This window comes from Chlorocebus sabaeus, chromosome 13 (assembly GCF_047675955.1).
Source record: "Chlorocebus sabaeus isolate Y175 chromosome 13, mChlSab1.0.hap1, whole genome shotgun sequence".
In the NCBI taxonomy this organism is placed as follows: Eukaryota; Metazoa; Chordata; class Mammalia; order Primates; family Cercopithecidae; genus Chlorocebus; species Chlorocebus sabaeus.
Window position 1 is genome coordinate 92158839 of NC_132916.1, and position 26556 is coordinate 92185394.

The 26556-nt window shown below is 36.5% G+C and overlaps 1 protein-coding gene across 27 annotated transcripts in view; it reads left to right on the plus strand.

Annotated features, from left to right (window-relative positions):
• Positions 1 to 26556, plus strand: part of SNAP91 (synaptosome associated protein 91) — a 150639-nt gene that overhangs the window by 25298 nt on the left and 98785 nt on the right. For all 27 annotated transcript variants that reach the window (XR_012095080.1, XR_012095079.1, XM_073022602.1 and 24 more), the window contains exons 3-7: positions 12476 to 12618; positions 15641 to 15716; positions 16456 to 16558; positions 18922 to 19015; positions 21164 to 21275. Coding sequence is in view for 25 of the 27 variants with exons in the window: in XM_073022602.1 (XP_072878703.1) it covers positions 12476 to 12618; positions 15641 to 15716; positions 16456 to 16558; positions 18922 to 19015; positions 21164 to 21275 (528 nt within the window). In the remaining 2 variants the exon portion in view is untranslated. The remainder of the gene's footprint in view (positions 1 to 12475; positions 12619 to 15640; positions 15717 to 16455; positions 16559 to 18921; positions 19016 to 21163; positions 21276 to 26556) is intronic.

Below are 26556 nucleotides of genomic sequence, written 5' to 3' on the forward strand. Positions count from 1 at the left end.
GCACATGGCCAGCTTCCCTCCACCATCCCCTTCTGAAGTAATAGTGGTGCTTGGCCCCAGTTTCAGACTCATGCAGGTGGTTGGAAATTTTGCTGGCTCTTGGAGCTCTGTGAGTTCATGGTGTTACATTCATGGTCATTATCTCCTCTACTCCAACTGGTCAGTAGAATCATAATCAGTAATTTATACTGTTCATTCTGAAGTGTTGCTGATGCCTGTACCTCAGACTGGCCTACATTGAGAACATTTTGGGGTACAGCTTGCCAGTGATTCTGAAATGACTGACGTATCTCTGAGGGCACCCCCTTATCTGCTCCATAGAAAGTAGAAATCCCTTTGGATGTGTCTCAAACATTGCACAAGGCATGGAGTCTCTTGTGGTTGGGAGTGAAGTTAAGGAAGAGAGTGACAAGTAGGTGGAAGTGGGTGGAAAGAGAAACGTGAACTAGATACAAGCACGGCTCACCTACAGTGCTTTTCTTTCCTTTTTCCAGAGTGTGCAAGAGCTATTTTGTCCAGTTGTTCAGGGGCTGCAAGCTTATCATTCTTTGTTCCTTTGGTGTCTTATGTCTTCCTCCCCACATCAAATCTATCAGCTATTCCTCTTGGCTCTGCCTTTGGAATATCCAGAATCCTACCTTTTGTTTTCCTGCTTCTATCCCATTGCCACACTAATATAGGCTCATTGTCAGCACTCACCTGAACTATTAAAATAACCTCTTTTATTTGTCTCCCTGACTCCCCTTTCCCCACCCAGTCTTTGCTCCATATAGCCACAATAGTAATTCTTCAAAATAAAACTTGGGTCACAATACTCTCCTGACTAAAACCCTCTAGCAGCTTCCCATTACATTTTGAATGAAATATCAAGTCCCTTCTGTGACCTATAATGCACAGAGTTGTCTGGAACCTGGTCAGTTCTCTGTCTGCCACTCTGTCCCTTGCTTGCTGTTCTCCAGTCACACTGACGTTCTGGTTCTTTCTTGAATCCATCAGGCATGCCCTTGCCTTAGGACCTTTGCTTTTGCTGCTTTCCTCTGCCTGGAGTGTTCCTTCCCAAGATTACTGAATCGCTGGCTTTCTCACTACTTTTAGACCACTTCAAATTTCATTTCCTTGGGGAGGCCTTTTCTGATCACCCTATCTGAAGCAGTGTCCTCTATCTATTTATCTTCTTTCTTTTTTATTTTTCATAACATTATCTGTGCTCGACGTTGTATATCTAGTTTTCTTCCTGTTTCCTTCATTAGAATGTGTGCTCCATGAAGGCAGACACTGTCTGTTTTGTTCACTGCTATTATATGTAGATAATAGATAGAACAGTGCCTGGCGCATAGTAGGCACTAAATAAAAAATGTGTTAATGAATTAATATATTAATCAACAAAGTATGCCACATTCTTTTTTTTTTTTTGAGACAAGGTCTTACTCTGTTGCCCAAGTTGGAGTGCAGTGAGGCAATCATAGTTCATTGTAACCTTGAATTACTGGGCTCAAGTGATCTTCCCACCTCAGCCTCCCAGCAGCTAGGACTTTTTGTAGAGATGATGATGTCTATCCATTTTGCCCAGTCTGGTCTCGAGCTCCTGGCCTCAAGCAATCATCCTGCCATGGCCAAATCTTTTTTGACATAGGCAGCCAAAGGGTGAATCTAATTATAATTTGTGTGTGTGTGTGTGTGTGTTGTGTGTGTGTGCGTGTGTGTGTTCCTTCAATGTATCAGGCTCTGTGCTATATACTTTGCTTGCATTACCCAATTTAGTGAAACAGCTGTCAGGTAGGTGCTATTATTATCTCCCTTACGGTAATAAAGAAATGGAGGTTAAGAGAGGCAACTTTGCTCAAGTTCACACGTTATTAAATAATATAAGGTAATTGAACTAGGTCTCGTCTGGCTCCAAAACCTTAACTCAATAACTGTGATATATGCTGCATTTCCTAATTTTGAATCTGCCAAAATCCTATTGGGGAACAAATAGTGTAAGAGAATTTTTGTAGCATATATTTCCACAGAGGACTACAAAAAATTACAAAGTATATATATTTTCTTCAAGATGAAAGAAGTTACTGAAAGAGTTTAGAAACCAGATTACATGAAAGTTCACATGTTAATACAATTATTTATTCAGCTACATCAACTGAAGTAAATAATGTTACATTAAAGTTTACATGTTAATATAAATATACAGGTATTCAGTTATGTCAACTAAAGTAAATAATGTATATTAAAACTCACGTTATCTTTCTATTTAAAGAATTTATTTGAGGAAGGATATCTGTTGTTAAATTCTACAAATAAAATTTATCGTATTAGGCACATTTATAAACTGCTCCCCTTTATCTATCTCTATAAGCTTAGAAGGTGTCTATTCTTTTCTTACTTGCCCTATTCATCCATTATCTACAGTTAGCAAGTAAAGGTTATCACTTCTTATTCTTGTTTTCTCCTCCTTTATTCTCATTTATGCAGTTCTCAGCACCTCCCCTTCAGGTATCCCTCCCACCTAAACCCTCACTAGGTTGTTTCATTTGACAATGGAGAGCCCCTCTAGCTCAGTCTTGCCTAGACTTGCACAGTTCACCCAATACCTCTCTTTACCCTCCCTTCTAGGAAGTGCATGACATGTCCAATATCCTCTTTAGATTCTTGTTCTGATGATTTCCCTGTCTTTACCATGTTACCTCAGAACTTCTCTATGCAGAATTTATATTTTATACAATTGTTTCACATTATTAGGTCTTCATTCCACTTGGGAAAAAGATAGTCCCTTTCTCCATCCCAAAATATAACCCATTAGGTATCTGTAACCAACTCACCTGTAACTGAACTTAGGCAAAGGGCTCTTATCCCACAGGAAGACACTACTACAATTTTGAACAAGCCTTGTGATTTTGAGGAGCAGTGAGATACTCAGAGAAAGTTAGAGCTGGAAGATACTTGAGAGGCCATAGGTCTGGTTCCTTTTCTTTGGTGTTTTGTTGTAGCTTGTATCACTTAGCATGCATTTGGTTGCAAGTAACAGAATACCCCAACTAAGGACAAAACAATACAATTAAAATTATTTATCTTTTTTTTTTGAGACGGAATCTGTCTCTGTTGCCCAGGCTGAAGTGCAGTGGCACTATCTCCACCCACAGCAACCTCTGCCTCCCTGGTTCAAGCGATTCTCCTGCCTCAGCCTCCCAAGTAGCTGGGATTACAGGTGTCCACCACTATGCCTGGCTGACTTTTTTGTGTTCTTAGTAGAGACAGGGTTTCACCAGGTTGGCCAGGCTGAGGTCAGGTTTCAAACTCATGACCTCAAGTGATCGGCCCGTCTTGGCCTCCCAAAGTGCTGGGATTACAGGCGTGAGCCACCACACGTGGCCTACTATCTTTCTTAACAAGAAGTCCCCAGTAAGGGTACTTGCAGGATTTGATTTGCAGTGAAAACAAAACAAAACAAAATAAAACAAACAAACAAAAAATCATTCGGATCCAGGTGCTTTCTATAACTCCCATCTGCTATCTTCAACTTATAGGTGAAGTCTGTCCTGTTGAGATGGCCGTGACATCACATGCATACACAACTATATTCTTGAAGGAAAGGAGACATGTTTCCATTCTGTTTATTATATTAATGACAACTCTGTTTATTATGAAAAAAAAAAGTTTTCCCAAGTGACCTCAGCAGACTGCCGCTTACATATCTAGCTACATGGGAAGCCCGGATTGCACCTGTCTGGCATTTTGACCTTTCTGATGGGCAGAGAAGGGATGGGGGCAGGATTCTGCTGGCAGAGAAGAAGAGGGAAGGAAATAGCTGTTGGTGAGGCAATGTTAATGTCTGTCATTTGTGCTGAACCCGAGAAGAAAAACGTCTGAATCATCTGTATCACTTTTTCCTATTGTCCAGATAGCAACAATTTTTTCTGTTTACAAATGTTTGCAAGTTTGAACTCTTTGATTGTTGTTAACTAGAAGGGAGGGATCAAGGAAAGGAGGGAGATACAATGGATATTAGTTTGCAGGGGCTACCAAAAACGTCCTAGACTAGATGCTTATAAACAACAGAAATTTGGTTTTCACAGTTCTGGAGATGGGAAGTCCAGCATAGTCAGGTTTTGGTGAGGGTTCCCTTCTGTACTATACACTGCTGACTTCTCGTTGTGCCCTTATATGGTGGAAAGAATTAGTATGCTCTCTGGGGACTCTCTTATAAGATACTAATCCCATTCATGCGGCCTCTACTCTCATGACATAATCATCTCCCACAGTCTTCCTCTCCTCATACCATTACATTGGGGGTAGATTTCAACATATGAATTTGGTTGAGGGGACACAAATATTCAGTCCATAACAGGGAAGAAGGAAGGAATGAGATGTAAATTTAAAAGAATTATAATGAATAATCTTGCATATATATATATATATATATATATGTGTGTGTGTGTGTGTGTGTGTGTGTGTGTGTGTGTGTAAGTTTGTCCGTGTGGCAAATATTCTGAGCTATTATTATGTGAAAGGAATATTTTTAAATTGCATTTTAGTGTGACCTTGGACTGTGGTCTGTAGTTTCTCATTTCTCTTTGTTGAAGCTCAAGTTTACATGATGATTATAAAATAAAAGAATGGACCGCCACGGTGGCTCATGCCTGTAATCCCAGCACTTTGGGAGGCCAAGGCGGGCGGATCATGAGGTCAGGAGAGTGACACCATTGTGGTTAACACGGTGAAACCCCGTCTCTACTAAAAATACAAAAAAAATTAGCCGGGCATGGTGGCGGGCGCCTGTAGTACCAGCTACTTGGGAGGCTGAGGCAGGAAAATGGTGTGAACCCAGGAGGCAGAGCTTGCAGTGAGCCGAGATGAAGCCACTGCACTCCAGCCCGGGCGACATTGCGAAACTCCGTCTCCAAAAAAAAAAAAAAAAAAAAAAAAAAGAATGAACAATTTTTATACCCCTTTCTGACATTTGTGCGAAGGAAAATTGCTATACTAGTGGGGTTTTACAGAGTCATATAATTAAACTTAGGGTGAGATTTTAAAATGGAATAGAGGATACTTTCCTAAATTAGGCTGCTGATAAAAGTATACATAACAATGAAACAGAAAGTAACCCTTTCTAATTTGTTGATTCAATTATGTCTAGTAAGAGTTATTGAAAGAATTGGCCTGTAATATCTACTATTAGTTTTAGTATGAAAGTATTTTAGATTCAGACATATGACAAGCCAGTTATAGCCATCTTTAATTTATTAAGTGTCTTTTATACATGAAGACCTGTGGTAGGTACTAGGGATCTATAGATACAGATATGGCCCTCTTATTACCTGTTAGACCTTGAGCTCCAGTTGGGGAGAGACCTACGTAGACTAATAATGATAATTCTGTGTAAAAAGGACTACCATAGAGTCATATAGGGTGATAATTACCACAAATCATAAAATAGTTAATATTATCCTTATTTCTAGGTGAAAAAAAATGGAGCTGCAGAGTGGTCAAATTAACTTGTCCGTAAGTTGCAGAGTGAGACTGTGAACTAGGCCTCTTGCCCCCAGTCCAGTGTCCTTTGCCTTACTTGCAGGGAAGAGAAAATCAAAGTCTCTCTTCTATTTGAAGAGAATATTAGCAAACACTTCATGGAGAATACAGTATTTGAGATTGATCTTGAGAGATGAGCTCTCAGTAGTGTGAAGGCAGAGACATTCTGGGCAATGAGAATAGCATGTAAAGGTATCATAACAATTTTGCTGGCACAATTTGTAGCAGAGAAAAGATTAGTAAGGTAGCTGAGTCTTCTAATGAGAGGCTGTATGGTCAAAATATAAAGTATAAAGTATATACTTCAGGTATTTATATTTTATTAAATGGACAGCAGGAGGTCCCAGGGGGGGTTTGAGCAAGTGACAGCTATGATCAGAAGGGCACACATGGGTAGTTAATTTTTCACAAATGTATCTAGTTGTGCTGGAGATGACTCAGAGAAGAGTTTGTAGAGCAGTCCAAGCAACAGATAACAAGGGCCCTGTCATAAAGAGCTATGTTTTCCTAGGATTTAAGTGATTGACAATCTCATATAGTAGTGGGAAAAGAAGTAGGTGACCACAAATTTGAGAACTATTTAGATTTGTTGCTATTTTCTTGTTTTAGTGAACAATTATTTATAACTCCTGAAAGTTAAAGTTGTCTTTATACTTATACCTATTTCCTTCATTCTCTTGTTTATGATATATCTCACCTTAGAGAGATTTTCTGAGATTAATTTCAATTGTTTCAAACTACCAAAAAGAGAGATTGATACTTTGTGGCAAGAAGGGGTAACAAGTAGCAGAGTGAGATTGTCTTTATTTTCACTCATGCCTGAGACAACCAAAACACTGGACAAAAGCATATTAAATAAGTGTTGTCAGTATATTGAATACCAAAGTAAAACTGAATTTATCACAAATAACACCATCATTCATGCAGAAAATATGATGGACTCTACCAAAAAGAACTGATAAGCAAGTTTAGCAGAGTTTCAGAATACAAGATCAAGATACAGAAATCAATTATATTTCTCAATATTGGCAAGATCATTTGGATATTGAAATGAAAAATAAATATCACCATATCTTGAAGAAATATAAAACATTAGGAATGTATCTGGCAAAATATGTGTAAGACTAATATACTGCAAAGAACAAAACATTGCTGAGAGGAATTAAAGACCAAAATAAATAGACCATGTACATGGATTGTAAAACTCAATGTTGTTAAGATGCCAGTTTACCCCAAATTAATCTGTAGAGTCAACATATTCCCAATCAAAATCCCAGAAACCTTTTTTGTTGTTGTTAAAGTTGATAAGCTCAGTCTAAAACTCATACGGAAGCGCAAAAGACCTAAAAGAGCCAAAAACCATTTTGAAAAAAATATAATAAACTTGGAGGGCTAACACTACCTGATTTTATGAATTATGATAAATTTATAGTAATCAAGATAGTGTGGTATTGGTATACAGACAGACAGATAGGTAAACAGAACAGAATAAAGAGTCCTAAAAGAGACTCAAAGATGTGTGGTCCATTTATTTTTGACAAATACACAAAGGCGATTCAGTGGAGAAAGAATAGCTTTTTTTTTTTTCCAGCAAATGGCTTTGGAACAATTTGATATCCATATGCAGAAAAATGAAACATCCATACCTCATACCATTTATAAAAACTAACAATGTATTATTGACCTAAGTGTATGTACAACCCTAAAACTATAAAATGTGTAGAAGAAACATAGAAAATCTTTGTGACCTTGGATTAAGCAAAGATTTCTTAGATATGACTCCAAAAGTATAGTCCATAAAAGAAGTCCTCCATAAATAGGACTTCATCATAATTTTAAATTTCTGTTCTTTCAAAGACACCGTTAAGAAAATGGAAAGAGAAGCCATAGACTTAGAGGAATTATTTGTAAGTCACATATATGATAGAGGACTTGATACAGAATAACTCAATAATAAAATAATTCAATAAAAATAGGAAAAGAATGTATACCAATGGCAAACAAACAAATGAAAAGCTCATGACATAAATGTTTAACACTATTATAGTCATTAGGGAAATGCAGAGAAAAACCACCGAGAGATACCACAACATACCTGTTAGAATAGAATAGAAAAAAAAAAAAAAAAAGACCATATCAAGTCTTGGCAGGGATGTAGAGCAACTAGAATGCTCATACACTGCTGGTGGTAATGTAACATGGTAGAAATGCCATCAGGCAAGAAAGTTGTTCCCTAAAATTAAATATTTGAACTTGGGAAGATATATATGGAATATTTTTGGTAGTTTGAAAAACAGCTTTCTGAAAGCAGTTCCCTAAAATTAAGTGTTTACTTAAAAATGACTCAACTATTCTACTTCTAGAAAATTACCCAAGAGAAATGAAGGCATATGTCCGTATAAATAGATATATGTAAATGTTCATAGCAGCTTTATTTGTAATCACCAAACACTGGAATCACCCTTAATTCATCAACAGGTTCATCAACAGGTGAATGAATAAATAATTTTTGTATGTTCATATAATGGAATATACCTTCACAATAAAAAGGAATGAATTATTAACACATTCAATAACATGGATAAATCTCAAAATAATTAGCTAACTGAAAGAATCCAATCATTCCCTCTCAAGAAAAAAGTTTTATTCCCTTCACATAAAATTTAGAATATGCAAATTTATTTATATTGACTGAAAGCAAATTGATGGTTGCTAAAGAACAGCAGGAGAAGAGAAAGAGGAATTTTTAAAGGATATGGGGAAACTGTTAGAGGTGGTGGATATGTTAATTATCTTATTTTTGGTGATAGTTTTATGAATGTATAGGTTTGTCAAAACTTATCAAATAGTACACTTTACATATGTGCAATTCTATTGTCAACTATACTTCAACAAAGCTGTTTTATAAACTACCAAAAAGATACCAGATACATCTTCCCAAGTTCAAATAAAACTTAGAATTCTAAGAAACTGATACATGACCTATACATAGCATTTAGATCTCACAATTTTATTTAAGAGTTTTTTTCTGTGTGTTTATATCTATACTTTTTTTTTTTATACTTTAAGTTCTAGGGTACATGTGGATAACATGCAGGTTTGTTACATATGTATACATGTGCCATGTTGGCGTGCTGCACCCATCAACTTGTCAGCACCCATCAACTCGTCATTTACATCAGGTATAACTCCCAATGCAATCCCTCCTCCCTCCTCCCTCCCCGTGTTAGGCCCCGGTGTGTGATGTTCCCCTGTGTGATGTTCCCCTTCCCGAGTCCAAGTGATCTCATTGTTCAGTTCCCACCTATGAGTGAGAACATGCAGTGTTTGGTTTTCTGTTCTTGTGATAGTTTGCTGAGAATGATGGTTTCCAGCTGCATCCATGTCCCTACAAAGGACACAAACTCATCCTTTTTTATGGCTGCTTAGTATTCCATGGTGTATATGTGCCACATTTTCTTAATCCAGTCTGTCACTGATGGACATTTAGGTTGATTCCAAGTCTTTGCTATTGTGAATAGTGCCACAATAAACATACGTGTGCATGTGTCTTTATAGCAGCATGATTTATAATCCTTTGGGTATATACCCAGTAATGGGATGGCTGGGTCATATGGTACTTCTAGTTCTAGATCCTTGAGGAATCGCCATACTGTTTTCCATAATGGTTGAACTAGTTTACAATCCCACCAACAGTGTAAAAGTTTTCCTATTTCTCCACATCCTCTCCAGCACCTGTTGTTTCCTGACTTTTTAATGATTACCATTCTAACTGGTGTGAGATGGTATCTCATTGTGGTTTTGATTTGCATTTCTCTCATGGCCAGTGATAATGAGCATTTTTTCATGTGTCTGTTGGCTGTATGAATGTCTTCTTTTGAGAACTGTCTGTTCATATCCTTTTCTACTGCTCTACTCTCTCACCAAAAAGATAATTTTCATTTAAAGAATTTAAAAAACAAAGTATAGATTTTATGAGACCAACATCTATACTTTGCTTTTTAAATTCTTTAAATGAAAATTATCTTTTTGGTGAGAGAGTAGAGCAGTAGAAACTTATATAATAACTACTTCTGAGAGCATTTACAACAATTACTATGGAAAAAAACTTTCAAGTTAAATACGTGCATACCCTACAACCTAGCAATTCTCTTTCTAGATATACAGAAGGCCTTGACCTATGATGGTTCGACCTCTGGCTTTTCAACTTTACAATGGTGTGAAACAATTTTGTTTTTGATGTTCAGTACAGTATTCAATAAATTACATGACGTATTCAACACTTTATTATAAAATAGGCTTTGTGTTTGATGACTTTGCCCAACTATAGGCTAACGTCAGTGTTTTGAGCACATTTAAGGTAGGCTAAGCTAAGCTATGATGTCCAGTAGGATCGGTGTGTTAAGTGCATTTTCAACTTAATAATATTTTTAACTCACGGTGAGTGTATAAGGTGTTACCCACAATAAGTCATGGAGTATCTGTAGATGAAGAATAGTTGCTCTCAAACTGGTCTCAAGACTCTTTTGTACTCTTAAATTACTAAGGAACTGAAAAAGCTTTTGTGTATGTGAGATATTTACTATATTAAAAATTACAACTGGGACAGTTTTTTAAAATTCACTTTTAAATGACAATAATAAATCTGTTAACATGTTACATATAAACATGTTAATACAAATAATACTTTTAGGGGAAATGATTGTTTTTAAAAAACAGTGAAAAGAGTATTATCATTTTACATTTTTATAAATCTTTTTGATTTCTTACTCAATAAAAGATGAGCATCTATATCTGTTTCTGTAATCAATCTGTTTGGTAATATTATTTTAGTTAAGAGTGTGTGAAGAAAACCTGGCCTCATAAAGATATTCAGTTAGAAAAAATGAGAACCATTTTAATAACCTTTTCAGAAAATTGTGAATATTCTTTTGATACTACACTGCAATTCTCCAAGTTGTAGTTTCTTAAGTTTAAATTGCAACATTGACTCTGAAACTGTATCAGTGAATTTTTTTTTTACTTTCTGCTACATTAAAATGCATTGGTCTATATCATACTTTGAATAGATTTTTTTACTCATGCATTATTTTGTAATGTTATGCACTAGTCACTTGGAAAATATTGGTTCACTGAGTTATTTACACCTTCGAAATGTTAACTCATTTGATTATTTTAGCTAAAGTGTGTCTTTTATACTTTTGTCTCAACAAATATTGTAATGCTCTGCAAAGTGCTGTACATGAAACAGACATTATCACTTTTAAGGAGCTGTGGCATGGTAGAAGTTATGACAAATATATATCTATTCTGAACACCCAGCAGGAACAAAGTGCCTCAAGTTTTAAAGCACAGGAAGGCCACGTGGAACTGCATTTGAAAGGGACCAGGAAAGATTTCCTGAAGGATCAGGAAAAGTTCAATAAAGGAAAATATTGAGAGAAGGGTGTTGATGGAAAGGGGATGATGGCAGAAATCTAAAATCAGTATAAATTAAGAAATGAGCCTGCCTTGATCCACTTGTAATTCAGAACAATTATTAATATCCTTTAGTCTAAGGAGTTTATATTTATTTTTCAGTGATGGAATATCAATTTTTAAAAACATTTATTTTGAAGAGAAATGCAATGCATAAAATGTATAGTTTAATGATTACCAAGTGTGGATTTGGAGTAAGAAGAATGCATGTGCATTTTTGTTGCAAGTGCATGTTTGTTGCATGGGATTGCCTAGGAAATGGGTATCACATGCAGGTCTCTGCAAGATAAGTGTGGACTGTAACAGAAGTCATGCAGTGTCTGCTGTCCTGAAGAGGTCATCCTGTACTGTTGGAAGTACTTAAGTCTGTACTGTCTGGCTGTAGCTTAGCTTCTGTTGCTTAGCACATGATCTTTGGTTGTCCCAGCTAACTCTTTGACAGCATTAACTACTTTTCTGAAGCTGGGCACTCCTTGTTGGCCAGTAGATAATTTAAAAAAAAAAATTCACCTGTACTCCGGTGGCTCATGCCTGTTATCCCAGCGCTTTGGGAGGCCGACGTGGGCAGATCGCGAGGTCAGAAGATCAAGACCATCCTGGCTAACACAGTGAAACCTTGTCTCTACTAAAGATACAAAAAATTAGCTGGGTGTGGTGGTGGGCACCTGTAGTCCCAGGTACTCGGAAGGTTGAGGCAGGAGAATGGCATGAACCCGGGAGGCAGAGCTTGCCGTAAGCGGAGATTGCACCACTGCACTCCAGTCTGGGTGACAGAGTGAGACTCTGTCTCAAAAAAAAAAAAAGAAAATAAAATACACCTGGACTCATACTAATAAAATGTATATGTGAACAGTGAATATATTATAAAGGTTTACTGTCTTAGAAACTCAGGTCAAATTATAGTAATTTAATGTATGCATGTTCTACGAAAGCTTACATGTGTATAGAATTCTTTTCTCTTTAATATTTGACCTCATTCTGCCACTCATATGAAAAGTGTATTTACTAGCACCTTTCAAAGTTCAAATCCAAATGAGATATACTTTTAGCTATTAAGTTTGAAGAGTGCATTTATGTTATTGCCTTCAAATGGCATATCAAATAAATGCCCACATTTGAGACATTGTGCTTATAGCAGTAACAAAGAAGATTAAATATATGAGGCTTAGCCTTTCTCGAGTTTATAATTTTAAAAATGGCATAAGTACCAGCAAACAGGTAAATTCAGAAGAGAGTACAGAATAAAATTAAGAAGCAAAATATACTCGAGAATAAATAAATATATTGGGTAAATAATATATGTACATGTCTATGGGTAAAATATTACAGTTTAATTTTTTTAATTTTGTTATCAGCTGTTATCAAAGTACTTTTGAGGTCATATTTTAGTAAACAGGTTTATATGTTCCAAGTTTGAAATGAATTTTTGTATGTAATTGTTAATATCATTGATTAATATCTTCTATTTTCATAGATTTGATCCAGGCTACCAACGAGACCAATGTTAATATTCCTCAGATGGCCGACACTCTCTTTGAGCGGGCAACAAACAGTAGCTGGGTGGTCGTGTTTAAGGCTTTAGTGACAACACATCATCTCATGGTGCATGGCAATGAGGTAAACTAAGTAAACTTTTCTCTTTTTTTGATGGAGGAAGGAGGCTTTTAGGAAGAGCATGGTGATGATTTAAGGCTCTGAATTTTCACTAATTCGGAGAAAAAGAAAAGGAAATACACAGTTCCAGATCATCTAGAATACAAGTTTAATCTTCTCCTTAGTTATTTAACAAAAAATAAACTTTAAGCTAGACATTGTCTTAGAGACATGAGGTATAGGTATACCTCAGAGATATTGCGGATTTGATTCCAGACCACTGCAAAAAAACCCTTACATTGCAATAAAGTGAGTCACACAAATGTTTTGGTTTCCCAGTGCTTGTAAAAGTTACATTTACACTTATACTGTACTCTATTTAAGTGTACAATAGTATTATGTCTAAAAAAGTACATATCTTAATTTTAAAATCCTTTATTGCTGAAAAAATGATTATCAAATGATCATCTGAGCCTTCAGTGAGTTGTAATATTTGCTGCTAGAAGGTCTTGCCCTGATGTTGATGGCTGCTGACTGATTAGGATGGTGGTTGTTTAAGGTTGAAGTAGCTGCAGAAATTTCTTAAAATAAGACAACAGTGAAGTTTGCCACATCAATTGACTCTTCCTTTTACAAAAGATTTCTCTGTAGCATTCAATGATCTTTGATAGCATTTTATCTACAGCAGAACTTCTTTCAAAATTGGAGTTAATCTCTCAAACCTTGCTACTGCTTTATCAGCTGTTTATGTAATTTATATACCCTTTGTTGTTATTTCAACAATGTTCACAGTATCTTTACCAGGAGAAGATTTTATCTCAAGAAACCACTTTCTTTCTCATCCATAAGAAGCAACTCCTCATCCATTCAAGTTTTATCAAGAGATTATAGCAATTCAGTCCCATCTTCAGGCTCCATGTCTAATTCTAGTTATCTTGCTATTTTCCCACACATCTGCAGTTACTTCCTCCACTGGTCTTGAATCCCTCAAAGTCATCCACAGGGGCTGAAATGCTCTTCTTTCAGATTCCTGCTAATGTTGGTATCTGTATGTCCTCCAATGAATCACAAATGTTTTAATGGCATCTAGAATGGTGAATCTTTTCTAGAAGGTTTTCAATTTACTTTGCTCACATTCATCAGAGGAATCACTATCTATAGTAGCTATAGCCTTACAAAAGGTATTTCTTAAATAACAAGACTTGAAAGTAAAAATTACTCCTTGATCCATGGGCTGCACAATAAGTGTTGTGTTAGCAGTCATGAAAACAACATGCATCTCTCTGTACATTTCCATCAGAGCTCTTATGGTGACAAGGTGCATGTCAATGAGCAGTAATAGTTTGAAAGGAATCTTTTTTTTTCTGAGCAGTAAGTCTCAACAGTGGGCTTCGAATATTCAGTAAACCATTCTGTAAACAGATGTGCTGTCTTCCAGGCTTTGTTGTTCCATTTATAGAGCACGAGCAGAGTAGGTTTAGTGTAATTCTTAAGGGCCCTAGATTTTCAGAATGGTAAATCAGCATTGACTTCCACTTCATGTCATCAGCTGTATTAGCCCCTAACAAGAGAGTCAGGCTGTCTTTTGAAGTTTTGAAGTCAGGTACTATATTCTCCTTTCTAGATAAGAAAGTTCTAGATGACATCTTCTTCCAATAGAAGGCTACTTTGCCTACATTGAAAATCTGTTTCGTGTAGCCACCTTCATGAATTATCTCAGCTAGATCTTCTGGATAACTTGCTGCAGCTTCTTCGTTAGCACTTCCTGCTTCACCTTGTACTTTTATATTGTGGAGATGACTTCTTTGCTTAAACCTCATGAACTAACCTCTGCTAGCATCAAACTTTTATTCTACAGTTTCCTCACCTTTCTCAGTCTTCCTAGAATTGAAAAAAAGTTGGGGCCTTGCTCTGAATTAGGCTTTGGCTTAAGGGAATGTTGTAGCTGGTTTGATCTTTTATCCAAACCACTCAAACATTCCCCATATCAGCAAGAAAGCTATTTCACTTTCTTATCATTTGTGTGTTCACTAAAGTAGCACTTTTAATTTTCTTCAAGACTCCTCCTTTATATTTACAACTTGACTAACTGGCATAGGAGAGCTAGCTTTTGGCCTTTCTCAGCTTTCGACATGCCACTGCCACTAAGCTTAATCACTTCTAGCTCTTGACTTAAAGTGAGAGATGTGTGACTCTTCCTTTCACTTGAATATCTAGAGATCATTGTAGGGTTATTAGTTGGCTTAATTTCAATATTGTTGTGTCTCAGGGAATAAGGAGGCCTGAGGAGAGGGAGAAAGTCAGGGAAACAACCAGCAGTGGTACAGTCAGAACATACACAACATTTACTGATTAAGTTTGCCATTATTTATGGGCACAGTTCGTGGCACCTCAAAACAATTACATTAGTAACATCAAAGATCACTGATGACAGATCACCAAAACAGATATAATAATAATGAAAAAGTTTGAAATATTGTAAGAATTACCAAAATGTGACACAAAGTGAGCACTGATAGACTGGCTTATCCCTGGGTTGCCACAAATCTTCAATTTGCAAAAAGTGCAATAAAAATAAAGCTCAATAAAATGAGATATGCCCGTGTTAAAATTATAGGTTCAGGAAATGGATATACCATGTAAACCTATTTTTAAGCAAAAATGTTAGAAGAAAGAACAATAGAATTATTTTTCCCATAGGAAAGATTCCTTTGAATCTTTGAGTGAAAATTGCAATCATAAGATGTTTATTTTGGAAAACACTGATAAAATTAAAATTACCAAATTTATGTAGGATGCCTACTGAATCCTAATAAATTGTAGTATTTCCATTATGTGCAGAAATGAAAGATCATACAATTTAATTCTAATTCACAAAGCTTTTTTTCCTCTCAGAGACATTCAGCATTCTAGGAAACTTTATAACTGAGCAAAAGAGATCACAATGAGAATTTGTCAAAAAAAAAAAAAATCCCTTTAGTATCAGAAATTATTTAAAGGTATATTTTAAGCATATGTATATTTAATTCTAATTTTTATTTTTCAGAGGTTTATTCAGTATTTGGCTTCCAGAAATACGCTATTCAATCTCAGCAATTTTTTGGACAAAAGTGGATCCCATGGTGAGAATATTTGTATTTTATAATCTTTTGCCAATGCTTTGATTTTTGAAGTGAGACTATTAATCCAAAATCATTACAATTGATAGCTTCATTGAATATTTAAGAATGCAAAAATAATTATATTTAAATATAGCTTTAAAATATTTAATTATAGACTACTCAGTGTATAAAATATATATTAAGTTTATTTTGGGGATTTTTACCACATGTTTACCTTAAAAAGTAATAGTGAGTGTGCTAGACCCACAGTTGTTTTTTATGAAGGTACAGGAGACAATGAAATAAACGATGCCTTCTCAATTAAAAAAATGATTCCAGTCTTAAATAAATTTTTTGTGTGGATTAATAGGGTTTGAACTGCATTCATTTGTTCATTGATCATATTCACTGTTTATCTGTTATATGTAAAGAAAGCACATCAAGCAAATGGAACATTATCAGATGGCTGCATGAATTTAGTCTGAAACTGGCTATTATTTGAAAAAATGAACAAAAATTCAAGGAAAATTTAAAAACATATTATGTACTGGAATGGTGGAATAAGTAATGGAATCATCCTGGAATGCCTCATGTCAAAAGTTTTTTGCCTAGAAGCAGGATTTTAAATGGGGTCTGATACAGTTATTGACCCTATCCTAGGACTATTACCATTTAGAGAGTTTAAAAAAAATAGTAGTATGCAAAGCACAGTTGAAGGTGTTTTATTAATTAGTTTTATTTCTTCTTTCCACTCCCCCAGGTTATGATATGTCTACCTTCATAAGGCGCTATAGTAGATATTTGAATGAAAAGGCTTTTTCTTACAGACAGATGGCCTTTGATTTTGCCAGGGTGAAGAAAGGGTATGTTTTTGTCTTTCTTATATTTATTAGAGGAGAATAAGTCCTTGAGGCATACTCGATTTATTTTAACTAAGCTTAAATGCCAGCTAATTTTCTTGAAGGCCCAGTTTACAATAACCTAAAAAAAGAAACTCAATAAATAATATTGTAGAAGTTAGCCTTGAAGTTGCAATATGCATTATTTTATTTATATCTTCATGCAGAAAAATCTGATTTGCTTCTCAGTTTATATGCTATCACATTTTTTTCTTCTCTCTAACCCCAGGACAAATTATATAACATTTTATTTGTTAAAATTAATTCAAAAATTTTAAACATGTGTGTACCTTTAAATAATTTATGAAGGAGGGAATTAAGACAAGATTCACTTAAAAGTATAGTGACTGTAGGTGACAATAGCAATTTGACCTGGCACAGTGATACCTGTAATCCCAGTACTTTGGGAGGCCAACCTGGGAGGATCATTTGAGCTCAGGAGTTAAAGACCAGCCTGGGCAATGTAGTGGGACTTTCTCTCTACTAAAAATCAAACAAAGTAGTCAGGTGTGGTGGTGCATGCCTGTAGTCCCAGCTGCTTGGGAGGCTAAGGCAGGAGGATTGCTCGATCCCAGGAGACTGAGGCTACAGTGAGCTACGTTTGTGCCACTGCAGTCTACCTCGGCAACCCTGTCTCTAAGGCCCTGTGTCTAAAAAAAAACCAAAAAAACAAAAAAAAAGATGGAAAATAGACAATAGCTATATGAATGTTTTTTTGATTGAGGTGAATCTGAACTTTGATCTGTTTTTGAGGGATAGTATCATCCTAGAAAACACGTACATAAAGCACACACCATAATCAAACTAATTGTTAATACTACCAATTAAGAAAACCTCATTGAAACAGAAACACTTGAATTTTATCTATAATTACCATTTATTTCCCTCTAAATAGATGTATAAATCTAGTCAGAAGCATTCAGCCACATATTTGTGCATATCTTATATCTGTTCCTCATTTGAAATAATGCAAGGTACTAGAGCAGCTTTAATATTTTAGTCTCAAGAATCCACACAAAAAGATGTAACTTTATTTTTGCAATGGCTAACCTAACCTTAGTTTTGGGCTACTTTTTTTATCATGGTGGTGAAAAGCATCAACTTGCATATTGAAAATAATTTATTGTAGATGAATACTTTATTATAGTAGGTGTTTTCCTTCACCCTCTTCTCACGAGAGATGATTCTAGTTCATATGCCTTCCTCTAACTTCTTACATGGCACCGTGCAACCATTGCTGATGTTCCCAGCTGCATTGTGACCTCTGCAATAGGTCCATGGCCTTCCTAGAAACTTCTGCCCCCCTGTATGAACACATGTGGACACTTCGGGTTGCTTTCTCACTGTTGGTCTGGGAGAGACCCTGAAAGTTGTACTGCTGCTCCTCAGCCATCACCATCCCTGGATACAAGGGCTTGCTAAGAGACCTGAAGGTGGAGATGGGGCAGTGCACCCTCTGACATCAGCATTAATCTTCAATCTCATCTTCTGTAGCTAAACTCTTACCTTTGTTTGGGAAAAGTGTTCTTATCAGCATGCATTTTTCTTCCCTTGATGGTTAATAGCATCAACCCTGTACTCCAAGTCATATACGTTTTATAAACCTCCCAGACATGTTTTCTCTTTCTCAAAAAAAGAAAAAAAAAACTGGCTTTTTAGAAAGTTTATCTTTTTGGGCAAAGTGGCTCATGGCTATAGTCTCAGCACTTTGGTAGATCATGGAGGGAGGACTGTGAGGTCAGGAGTTCAAGACCAGCCTGGGCAACATAGTGAGACTCCCATCCCTCCCAAAACAAATTTTTAAAAAATTAACCGGATATGGTGGCCTGCATCTGTAGTTCCAGCTACTCATGAGGCTGAGGCAGGAGAATCACTTGTGCCCAGGAGTTCGAGATTACAGTGAGCTATGATCATGCCGTTGCACTCCAGTTTGGGTGACAGAGGGAGACTCTCTCAAAAAAAAAAAAAAAAAAAGAAAAGATAAAAGAAAGAAAAGAAAAAGAAAACATACTTTTCAACACTATTACCTTTATTACAGAGTTAGAAAAATCCATTCAGAAATTCAACTTACCTCTTTTATCCAGACCGCATTGCTTTCTTCCTAAGGGCAGTACAGATAGAAAATAAACAAGCATTGCCTGTGCAGTGGAATAAGAACAGATAATACATAGAAGGGGGAAACGACTACAACCTTGTAATGCCTCAAATTGATCCCACGGGATTAATAAGGAAACGGGGTGGTATGGGGGAACAGCTTAGAACAACGCATATGGTCTTGAATTGTCCATATCCAATGAAATTGTATCTTTTTTTTTTTTTTAATGTAGGGCTGATGGTGTAATGAGGACAATGGCTCCCGAAAAGCTACTAAAGAGTATGCCAATACTGCAGGGACAAATTGATGCACTGCTTGAATTTGATGTATGTATCTCACTAGAAAATGTTTCTTACACAATCAATGTTGTCTGTCATTTGAAGGTGGGCTACAGGTAAATCCAAAGATTTCCTTGGGAAGCAACTGTAGATCTTCATCATTTAGATGAATACTTAGTTCAGGCTGTTAAGCTCGGTAAGGATTATTTAGGTTCTGCCTGATTTTTCTAAGCAGTTTACCAGGTGTTTACATACGTCATGGAAAAATATGAATAGTACATTCCTGGAACTTCATGTTCTGGTAGGATAGTGGCTTCCTATTGTACTTGACACGATGAAGTATCTGCAGGATGTGCCTTCAGGCAGCTAAATAACTTGACCTGCTGTTAGAAATATTTTATTTTATTTTATTTTATTTTATTTTATTTTATTTTATTTTATTTTATTTTATTTTTGAGACGGAGTCTCATTCTGTCACCCAGGCTGAAGTGCAGTGGCGCGATCTCCGCTCACTGCAAGCTCCGCCTCTCGGGTTCACGCCATTCTACTGCATCAGCCTCCTAAGCAGCTGGTACTATAGGCACCCGCCATCACGCCTGGCCAATTTTCTGCATTTTCAGTAGAGATGGCATCTCACCGTGCTATCCAGGATGGTCTTGATCTCCTTACCTCATGATCTGCCCGCCTCGGCCTCCCAAAGTTCTGGGATTACAGGCGTGAGCCACCATGCCTGGCCTAGAAACCATTTTATGTGGATTGCTTAAATCACACTATCCACCAAATAATTGTGTTTAATCTTAGATAAATTAGTGAATTGTTTCATTGTCAATATCCTGGTTATGATATTGTACTATAGTTTTATAGGATGTTACCATTAGGATAAACTGGGTAAATGGTATATGGGATCTTTCTGTGTTCCTTCTTACACTGCATGTAAATTTAGAGTTATCTTAAAATAAAAAAATTAATTTTGAAGAGTCTTGAGACCGGGCATGGCTCACACCTCTAATCCCAAACTTTGGGAGGCCAAGGCGGGTAGATCACTTGAGGTCAGGAGTTTGAGAGCAGCCTGGCCAACATGGTGAAACCCTGTCTCTACTAAAAGTACAAAAAAAAAAAAAAAAAAAAAATTAGCCAGATGTGGTGGTACATGCCTGTAATCCTAGCTACTTGGGAGGCTGAGGTGAGAGGATCGCTTGAACCTGGGAGGCAGAGGTAGCAGTGAACTGAGATCATGCCGCTGCACTCCAGTCTGGACAACAGAGTGAGACTCTGTCTCAAAAAAAAAAAAAAAAAAAAAAAAAAAAAATCTGAAATCTGATTCATGAAAATAAAATATTTTGACATGGAGAGACATTCTTAACTCATATTGTTCAGCCTTTTTGTATTTTGGTAGTTGCCCACAACAAAGGTTTTCCTCAAATTTTAGTAACTTAGTGTCTCTGTTATGATTGTATGGTTTAGTATATAATTGGGTGCAAATCACAACACCTAACTCCTGTGAAATTTCATAAAAGCTGCAAACCATCTTATTTTTTAACAGATTTTACAATAAAGACTTCACTAAGTATCTGTCGAATTGCCTTTTAACTTGTTTTTCTTTTTTTCATTTATTTTTCTTTACTTTCCTTGCCCTTAGTAAGGGTTCTGTCTTGAAAGAGAAAGTCATAAAGGGAAAAAGAAAAGGATTGAGGAATAGGGAGAAATTACGCACCTTTGTGTTGATGATTATAGTAGTTTGGAATGGATGAACAGTTACGAGTCTCTAGAGTTATTTTAGAGGTAGCTGACTAAGGTATTCCCCATGCTATCCTTCCACAGTGAGTCATTGCAGGACCCTGGAGTCTGAATTCTTTCACAGAAACTATTAGATAGGAGAAGTGGAAGAAATGTAACATAACAGTAAAAGTAACAAAACACCAGATGTTCAAAAGTCAAATTTGAATAATCTATGGATTAATCTATATAAAGACATATATATATGCACATATATCTGTCTTTTAATTGATAAGACTAACTTCATTGACTTAAATTGAAGCAAAAACATATGTAGTCCATCTTTTGATATTGGTAGGGTTACTAAATGTTTGTAGAATATTCATGAATTTCTTAGTAGTAATTCGAGACATTTTAATGTGATTCAAGAAAAATTATGACTTGATATGCAGCTAATATTAAATTTTTCTATTTTTCTAGGTGCATCCAAACGAACTAACAAATGGTGTCATAAATGCAGCATTTATGCTTCTTTTCAAAGATCTTATCAAACTTTTTGCTTGCTACAATGATGGTGTTATTAACTTACTCGGTAGGTGGAACAACTGAAACATGACTGGGCTGATGGGATACACAGTAAGATTGATGAATTCTGTGGGGTGAGTCTCTTGTCTCACTTCTTGGCAGGCAATATTGTGTGAAATACCATAATAGTGAGTAAGTCCACAGATGGTGATACTGGCAGAATGATGTGGGCAGAGATGGTAAATCCATATCTAGGATAACTGGGTGCTAATCCTAGTGTAGACAGATTGCTGCTAGCCACCCTAGTAAAAGGAATTAATCCTCAACCTCTTGGTGGATGGCTTGTCTCCTTGGACTATTTTGTTACGATGAAAGCTCTCTGTTGATCCAGGGTGTTGGCCAACTGAGGACTCAGCAGTGATGATAGGCATATAAGCCTTGGCAATGGGAAGCCTATGCTGTTTAGCCTATTCATGACCTCTGTTCCTGATATCATGCCCACTTCCTATAGAGTTCTCTTAGCCCTTTGATTAGCAAGAGCCATTTTGTGGGATATGCCGTTTGGTTTTTATTCAAGTGGGATGAAGATAGTCTCATGCTCTCTATCCATTCTGAGAAGTCCATCCATCACCTTTTCTCCAGACTTCCTTGTCACCAATCCTCCAGTTTTATTTTTTTCAAGTACCTTATCATCCAGGCCAACCGTCAGTTGCTACACATAATTTGGTGTAGTTCAATGTGTCTTATCATTTTTTCTTTTCCAAAAAGTAGAAAATTAGATAGATATATTTCTGGAAATTCGACTCACTGTGAAGATTTCTTTCTATGTCAAAGCTATCCCTTTGTGGGGATATTATTCAGCTTTTCACTTCCAGGTGGTGCCAACATGAGGAACCATCTCTAAACCAAATTTGAATGTTTTCTTCCTCAGTCAGCTGGTGATAGGGAACTCCTCCAGAGTCCATGGGTGTAATCTGAGGAAGAAATGGGAAAGAAAAAGATGCACTGAGAATATGAACCATCTGTTCATACAATCTACCTGCTTATTCACAGCCTGCTTGAGGCTTGTCTCTTACAGACTACTTCTTTTGATAATGGAGTATGATTGCACTTGTTCAACTTTATTGTTTGGTACGTTAGATAACACCCACTTTAGGTCTGATGATCACTTGATGTTCTTTGGTCAAAATTGAAGTCTCTAAAAGTAAAAGGTAGGAAAAATAAACCAAGGTAAACTGAGGTAAAAGTAAACCAAGAGCATTTTTTCCAAAGGAGATTAGCTACTGTTTGAAGAAGACATGGCTCTACTCCAAAGCACTGGAGGCCTGTATTGGAGTGCACCAAAGGCACTCTACAGCATTTGAATCTGCTGTACACGCTTTGAGTACCTTTAGATCTTCTGAAACAGAGCCCCACGTGGCATCAGTTTGGAGAAGTTGCAGAGTCTTCCCTTAGTCTGGGCCTGACTCATATGTGACACTATACCAAATGCTTTGCAGCACATACACATGTCCTCTGTGTTGCCACGAAAGCAGTGTAGCAGACTTCTGCCCCTTCTTGGTTACAAAGAGTGCAAGGTAAAAAGTTTCTCTTTGACATGGAAGGAATTTCTCTGAAATGCACAGACTTCAGGGCCCTTAGAAACTTCATTGAGGTGGCTGGTCTCTGAATTTTCATGGATTCTGTCTCCCATACTTTGACATGCATGTGACTTATCAAGGCAGCTAAGATACTTTCAGTTCTTACCCACTACATACATTTAGCCTTATGTCATCGAGATGATATCCTGTGGGAGTATGACAGCCAAGAGGTTGATATCCCTGAAATAAGACAGTGAGGCTTTAATGGCATCTCTGCTAGATGACAGAAAACTACTTCCAGTGGTTTCTGCTTATTGAGGTAGAGATAAAAGCATTACATAGTTCTGTAACTACATATGACGTACCAGGAGCTGCATTAATTTTCTTCTGGTGAATGAGGATGTATCTGGAAACCTGCACATTAGCAGTTATCACCTGATTAAGTTTACAATCTACTGTTAACCTCTCAAATACATACATCTTTTCATAAAACAAATATGCAAGTATACTGAGGATGTGATGGAATTTCTACCCCTGTATCTTTGCAGAAATCAGAAAAACAGTGCGGATTCTGCTAGTTTTAAAGTATATCTACTCAAACTATGCATTCAGAAAGCTGAGGATATAACCACCGATGGTCTTGTGCAGTCACTGGATCTAATTTCCTTTTATAACTTAATCCCCATAAAGCCTCCACTCAGACAGCTAGAACATGTAGTGACATTACGGGTCCCCAAGGAGTAGAATGAGCTTAGAGTCAGTGTCCCTGAAAAGTCTGGGTAGATAAATCTGACTTCTGGTTTCTGGTTCCACATGGAAGGACCTTAGAAGTCACAACTCTGTCCTAAAAATAAGTACAAAACTGAACAGACTGAAAAATCAATAGCTCTTCTGGGATCCACAAGAGAGGTGAAGACATAGGGAAAACCTCTGCCCCCAAGATTGGGGAGACAGGCAAATACAAGGAGTCATGGATTACTGGAACAGAGACTCGTGAATGGAAACTGCCATAGGAACTAGTGTTGAAGTAGGAAGATTTGAACTATAATTGATGAATTGTTGGAGGTTCAATGTGGCCAAGTCTGAGAGTTTAAAACTCCTAGGGAACCCAGTCATAGGGAGCACCACTTTTGTTTTACCTCCAGGAGCTCAACTAGGCTCCTATAGTAAATATTAGGGAAAAATCTGCTTGTGCTTCCAGGACAGGGAGAAGAAAAGGAACCATTTTGAAATATGCCAGAGTACTCTTGTTCTTAAGAAGGAGCAACTACTTAACCAGAGTCTCACCTGATGTGCTGAGATTTTATCAGAGCCTAACTGGACTAGGGCAAGAGAAATACCCAACTCTAGCCCACTGCATCTATCCTATCCAAGAGGAAAAACCAAGAAGCATTTGTGAAGTTCACAATCCAGAGGCATAGACTCACTAAAAAGTGGGACCTAAACACAGGACAATGGAACACTTGACCTCCCCACACCTTAACACCACATTAATAAAGACCCATTTACAGCAGTTCCTTTTACTTGGTACATCATGTACAGCTATCGAGAAAAAATTACAAGTCATAGTAAATGACCAAAAAAACGTTCAAAAAGACAGAGCAAGCATCAGAACCTGACATGGCAGGGATGAAGGAATGATCAGACTGGGAATTTAAAGCAATTATGATTAATAGGCTAAGGGCTGCAATGGCTAAAATAGGCAGCATGCAAGAACAGATAGGCAGTGTAAGCAGAGAGATGGAAATCCTGAAAAAGAACTAAAAAGAAGTACTAGAGATCAAAACCACGGTGGGATTATTAGCAAACAGGACATGGCTGAGGAAACAATCTTTAAGCTTGCAGACAAATCAATAGAAACCTCCAAAACTACAGAGCAAAGAGAACAAAGACTAAAAACAAAACAAAAACATCAGAACAGAATAAGACTGTGGGACAACACAAACAACTAAAAACAAAACAAAACGTCAGAACAGAATAAGACTGTGGGACAACAACAAAAGGTGTCATATATGTATAATGGAATACCAGAATGAAAAGAGAGAAAGGAACGAAATATTTGAAATAATAATGACAGAGAATTTTCCCAAATTTATGTCAGATATCAAACCACATATCCAGGAAGCTCAGAGAACACCAAGTAGAGTAAATGCCCCCAAAACTACCCTGAGGCATATAATTTTCAAACTATTGAAAATCAAAGGTGAAGAAATAAATCATGAAAAAGCCAGAGGGAAAAATCACTTTGTCTATGGAGGAGAAAAAAATAAGAATTATGTGTGACTTCACCTCACAAACCATACAAACGAGAAGAGAATGGAGTGAAATGTTTAGTGTTGAGACAACCCACTTAACCTAAAATTCTTTACCGTGTGAAACAGTCCTTTAAAAGTGAAAGAGAAATAAAGACTTTCTCAGTCAAACACAACTAGAAAGAATTTATTGCCAGTAGATCTGCATTTGCGAAAAATGCTAAAAGAAGTTCTATAGGGAGAAGGAAAATCATATGGGTCAGAAACTTGGGTCTACATAAAGAAAGGAAGAATATCAAAAGAAGAGTGAGTGAAGGTTAAATAAAAACTTTTACTTCCCTTATTCTTAGTTGTTCTGACAGACAACAGTTTGTTCAAAATAATAATAGCAATAATATATGTTTATGTATTTATATAAAGTATATACATATATGCTTATATATAGGTGAAATGAATGACAGCAATAATACAAGGGATAGTAGGGAGGAATTTGGATGTTTTGTTATTATAAGATACTCACACTATCAATGAAGCACTATGGTGTAATTTGAAAGTGGCCTTGGATTAGTTGTAAATGTACGTAGCAAACTCTATGGTGACCACTAAAAAAGTAAAAAAGAAGTGTAATTGATATGCTAAGAAAGGAGAGAAAATGGAATCTTATAAAATGCTCGTTTAAAACCACAAAGGGTAGAAAAAGAGTGGAAGACAAAAATAGTAACAAAAAACAAAGGCAGCAAATAGAAAATAGTAACAAATATGGTAGATACTAATCCAACTATACCAAAAGTCACTTTAACTTCAGTAGTCTAAATGCATCAATTAAGACAGGGATTACCAGAGTAGATCTAAAAACAAGACCCAACTATAGGTTGTCTATAGGAAATCGACTTTAAATATAAAGACACACATAAATTAAGAGTAGAGAGATGGAGAAAAATATACCGTGCTAACACTAATCAAAATAAAGCAAGAGTAGTTATATTAATTTCCAGACATGGCAGACTTCAAAGCAAGGACAGTTATCAAAGATAAAGAAGGACATTACATAATGATAAAGGGGTCAATTTTTCAAACAGACGCAACAGTCGTTAATGTGTATGCACCTAACAGCAGACAATCAACAAGTATGTGTGGCAAAAACTGCTAGAACTGCAAGGAGAAATAGATAAATCTGCTGGTAGAGTTGGATCTTCCACACCCCTCTGTCAGTAATGGACGGATTCAGCAGGCAGAAAATCAGTAGGGGTGAAGGTGAACTCAACAACACCATTAACTAGATATAATGGACATATATCTATATAGACTACTTGATCTAAAAACAGAAGAATGCACATTCTTCTCAATCTTGCAGGGAACATTCACCAGTAGAGACCACAATCTGAACCATAAAACGATTCTTGACAAATTTAAACTAATAGAAATCATACAACCATCTGCTCTCAGACCACAGTGGAATTAAACTAAAAATAGTAACAAAAATAACTGGAAAATCTCTAAACACACTTCTAAATAA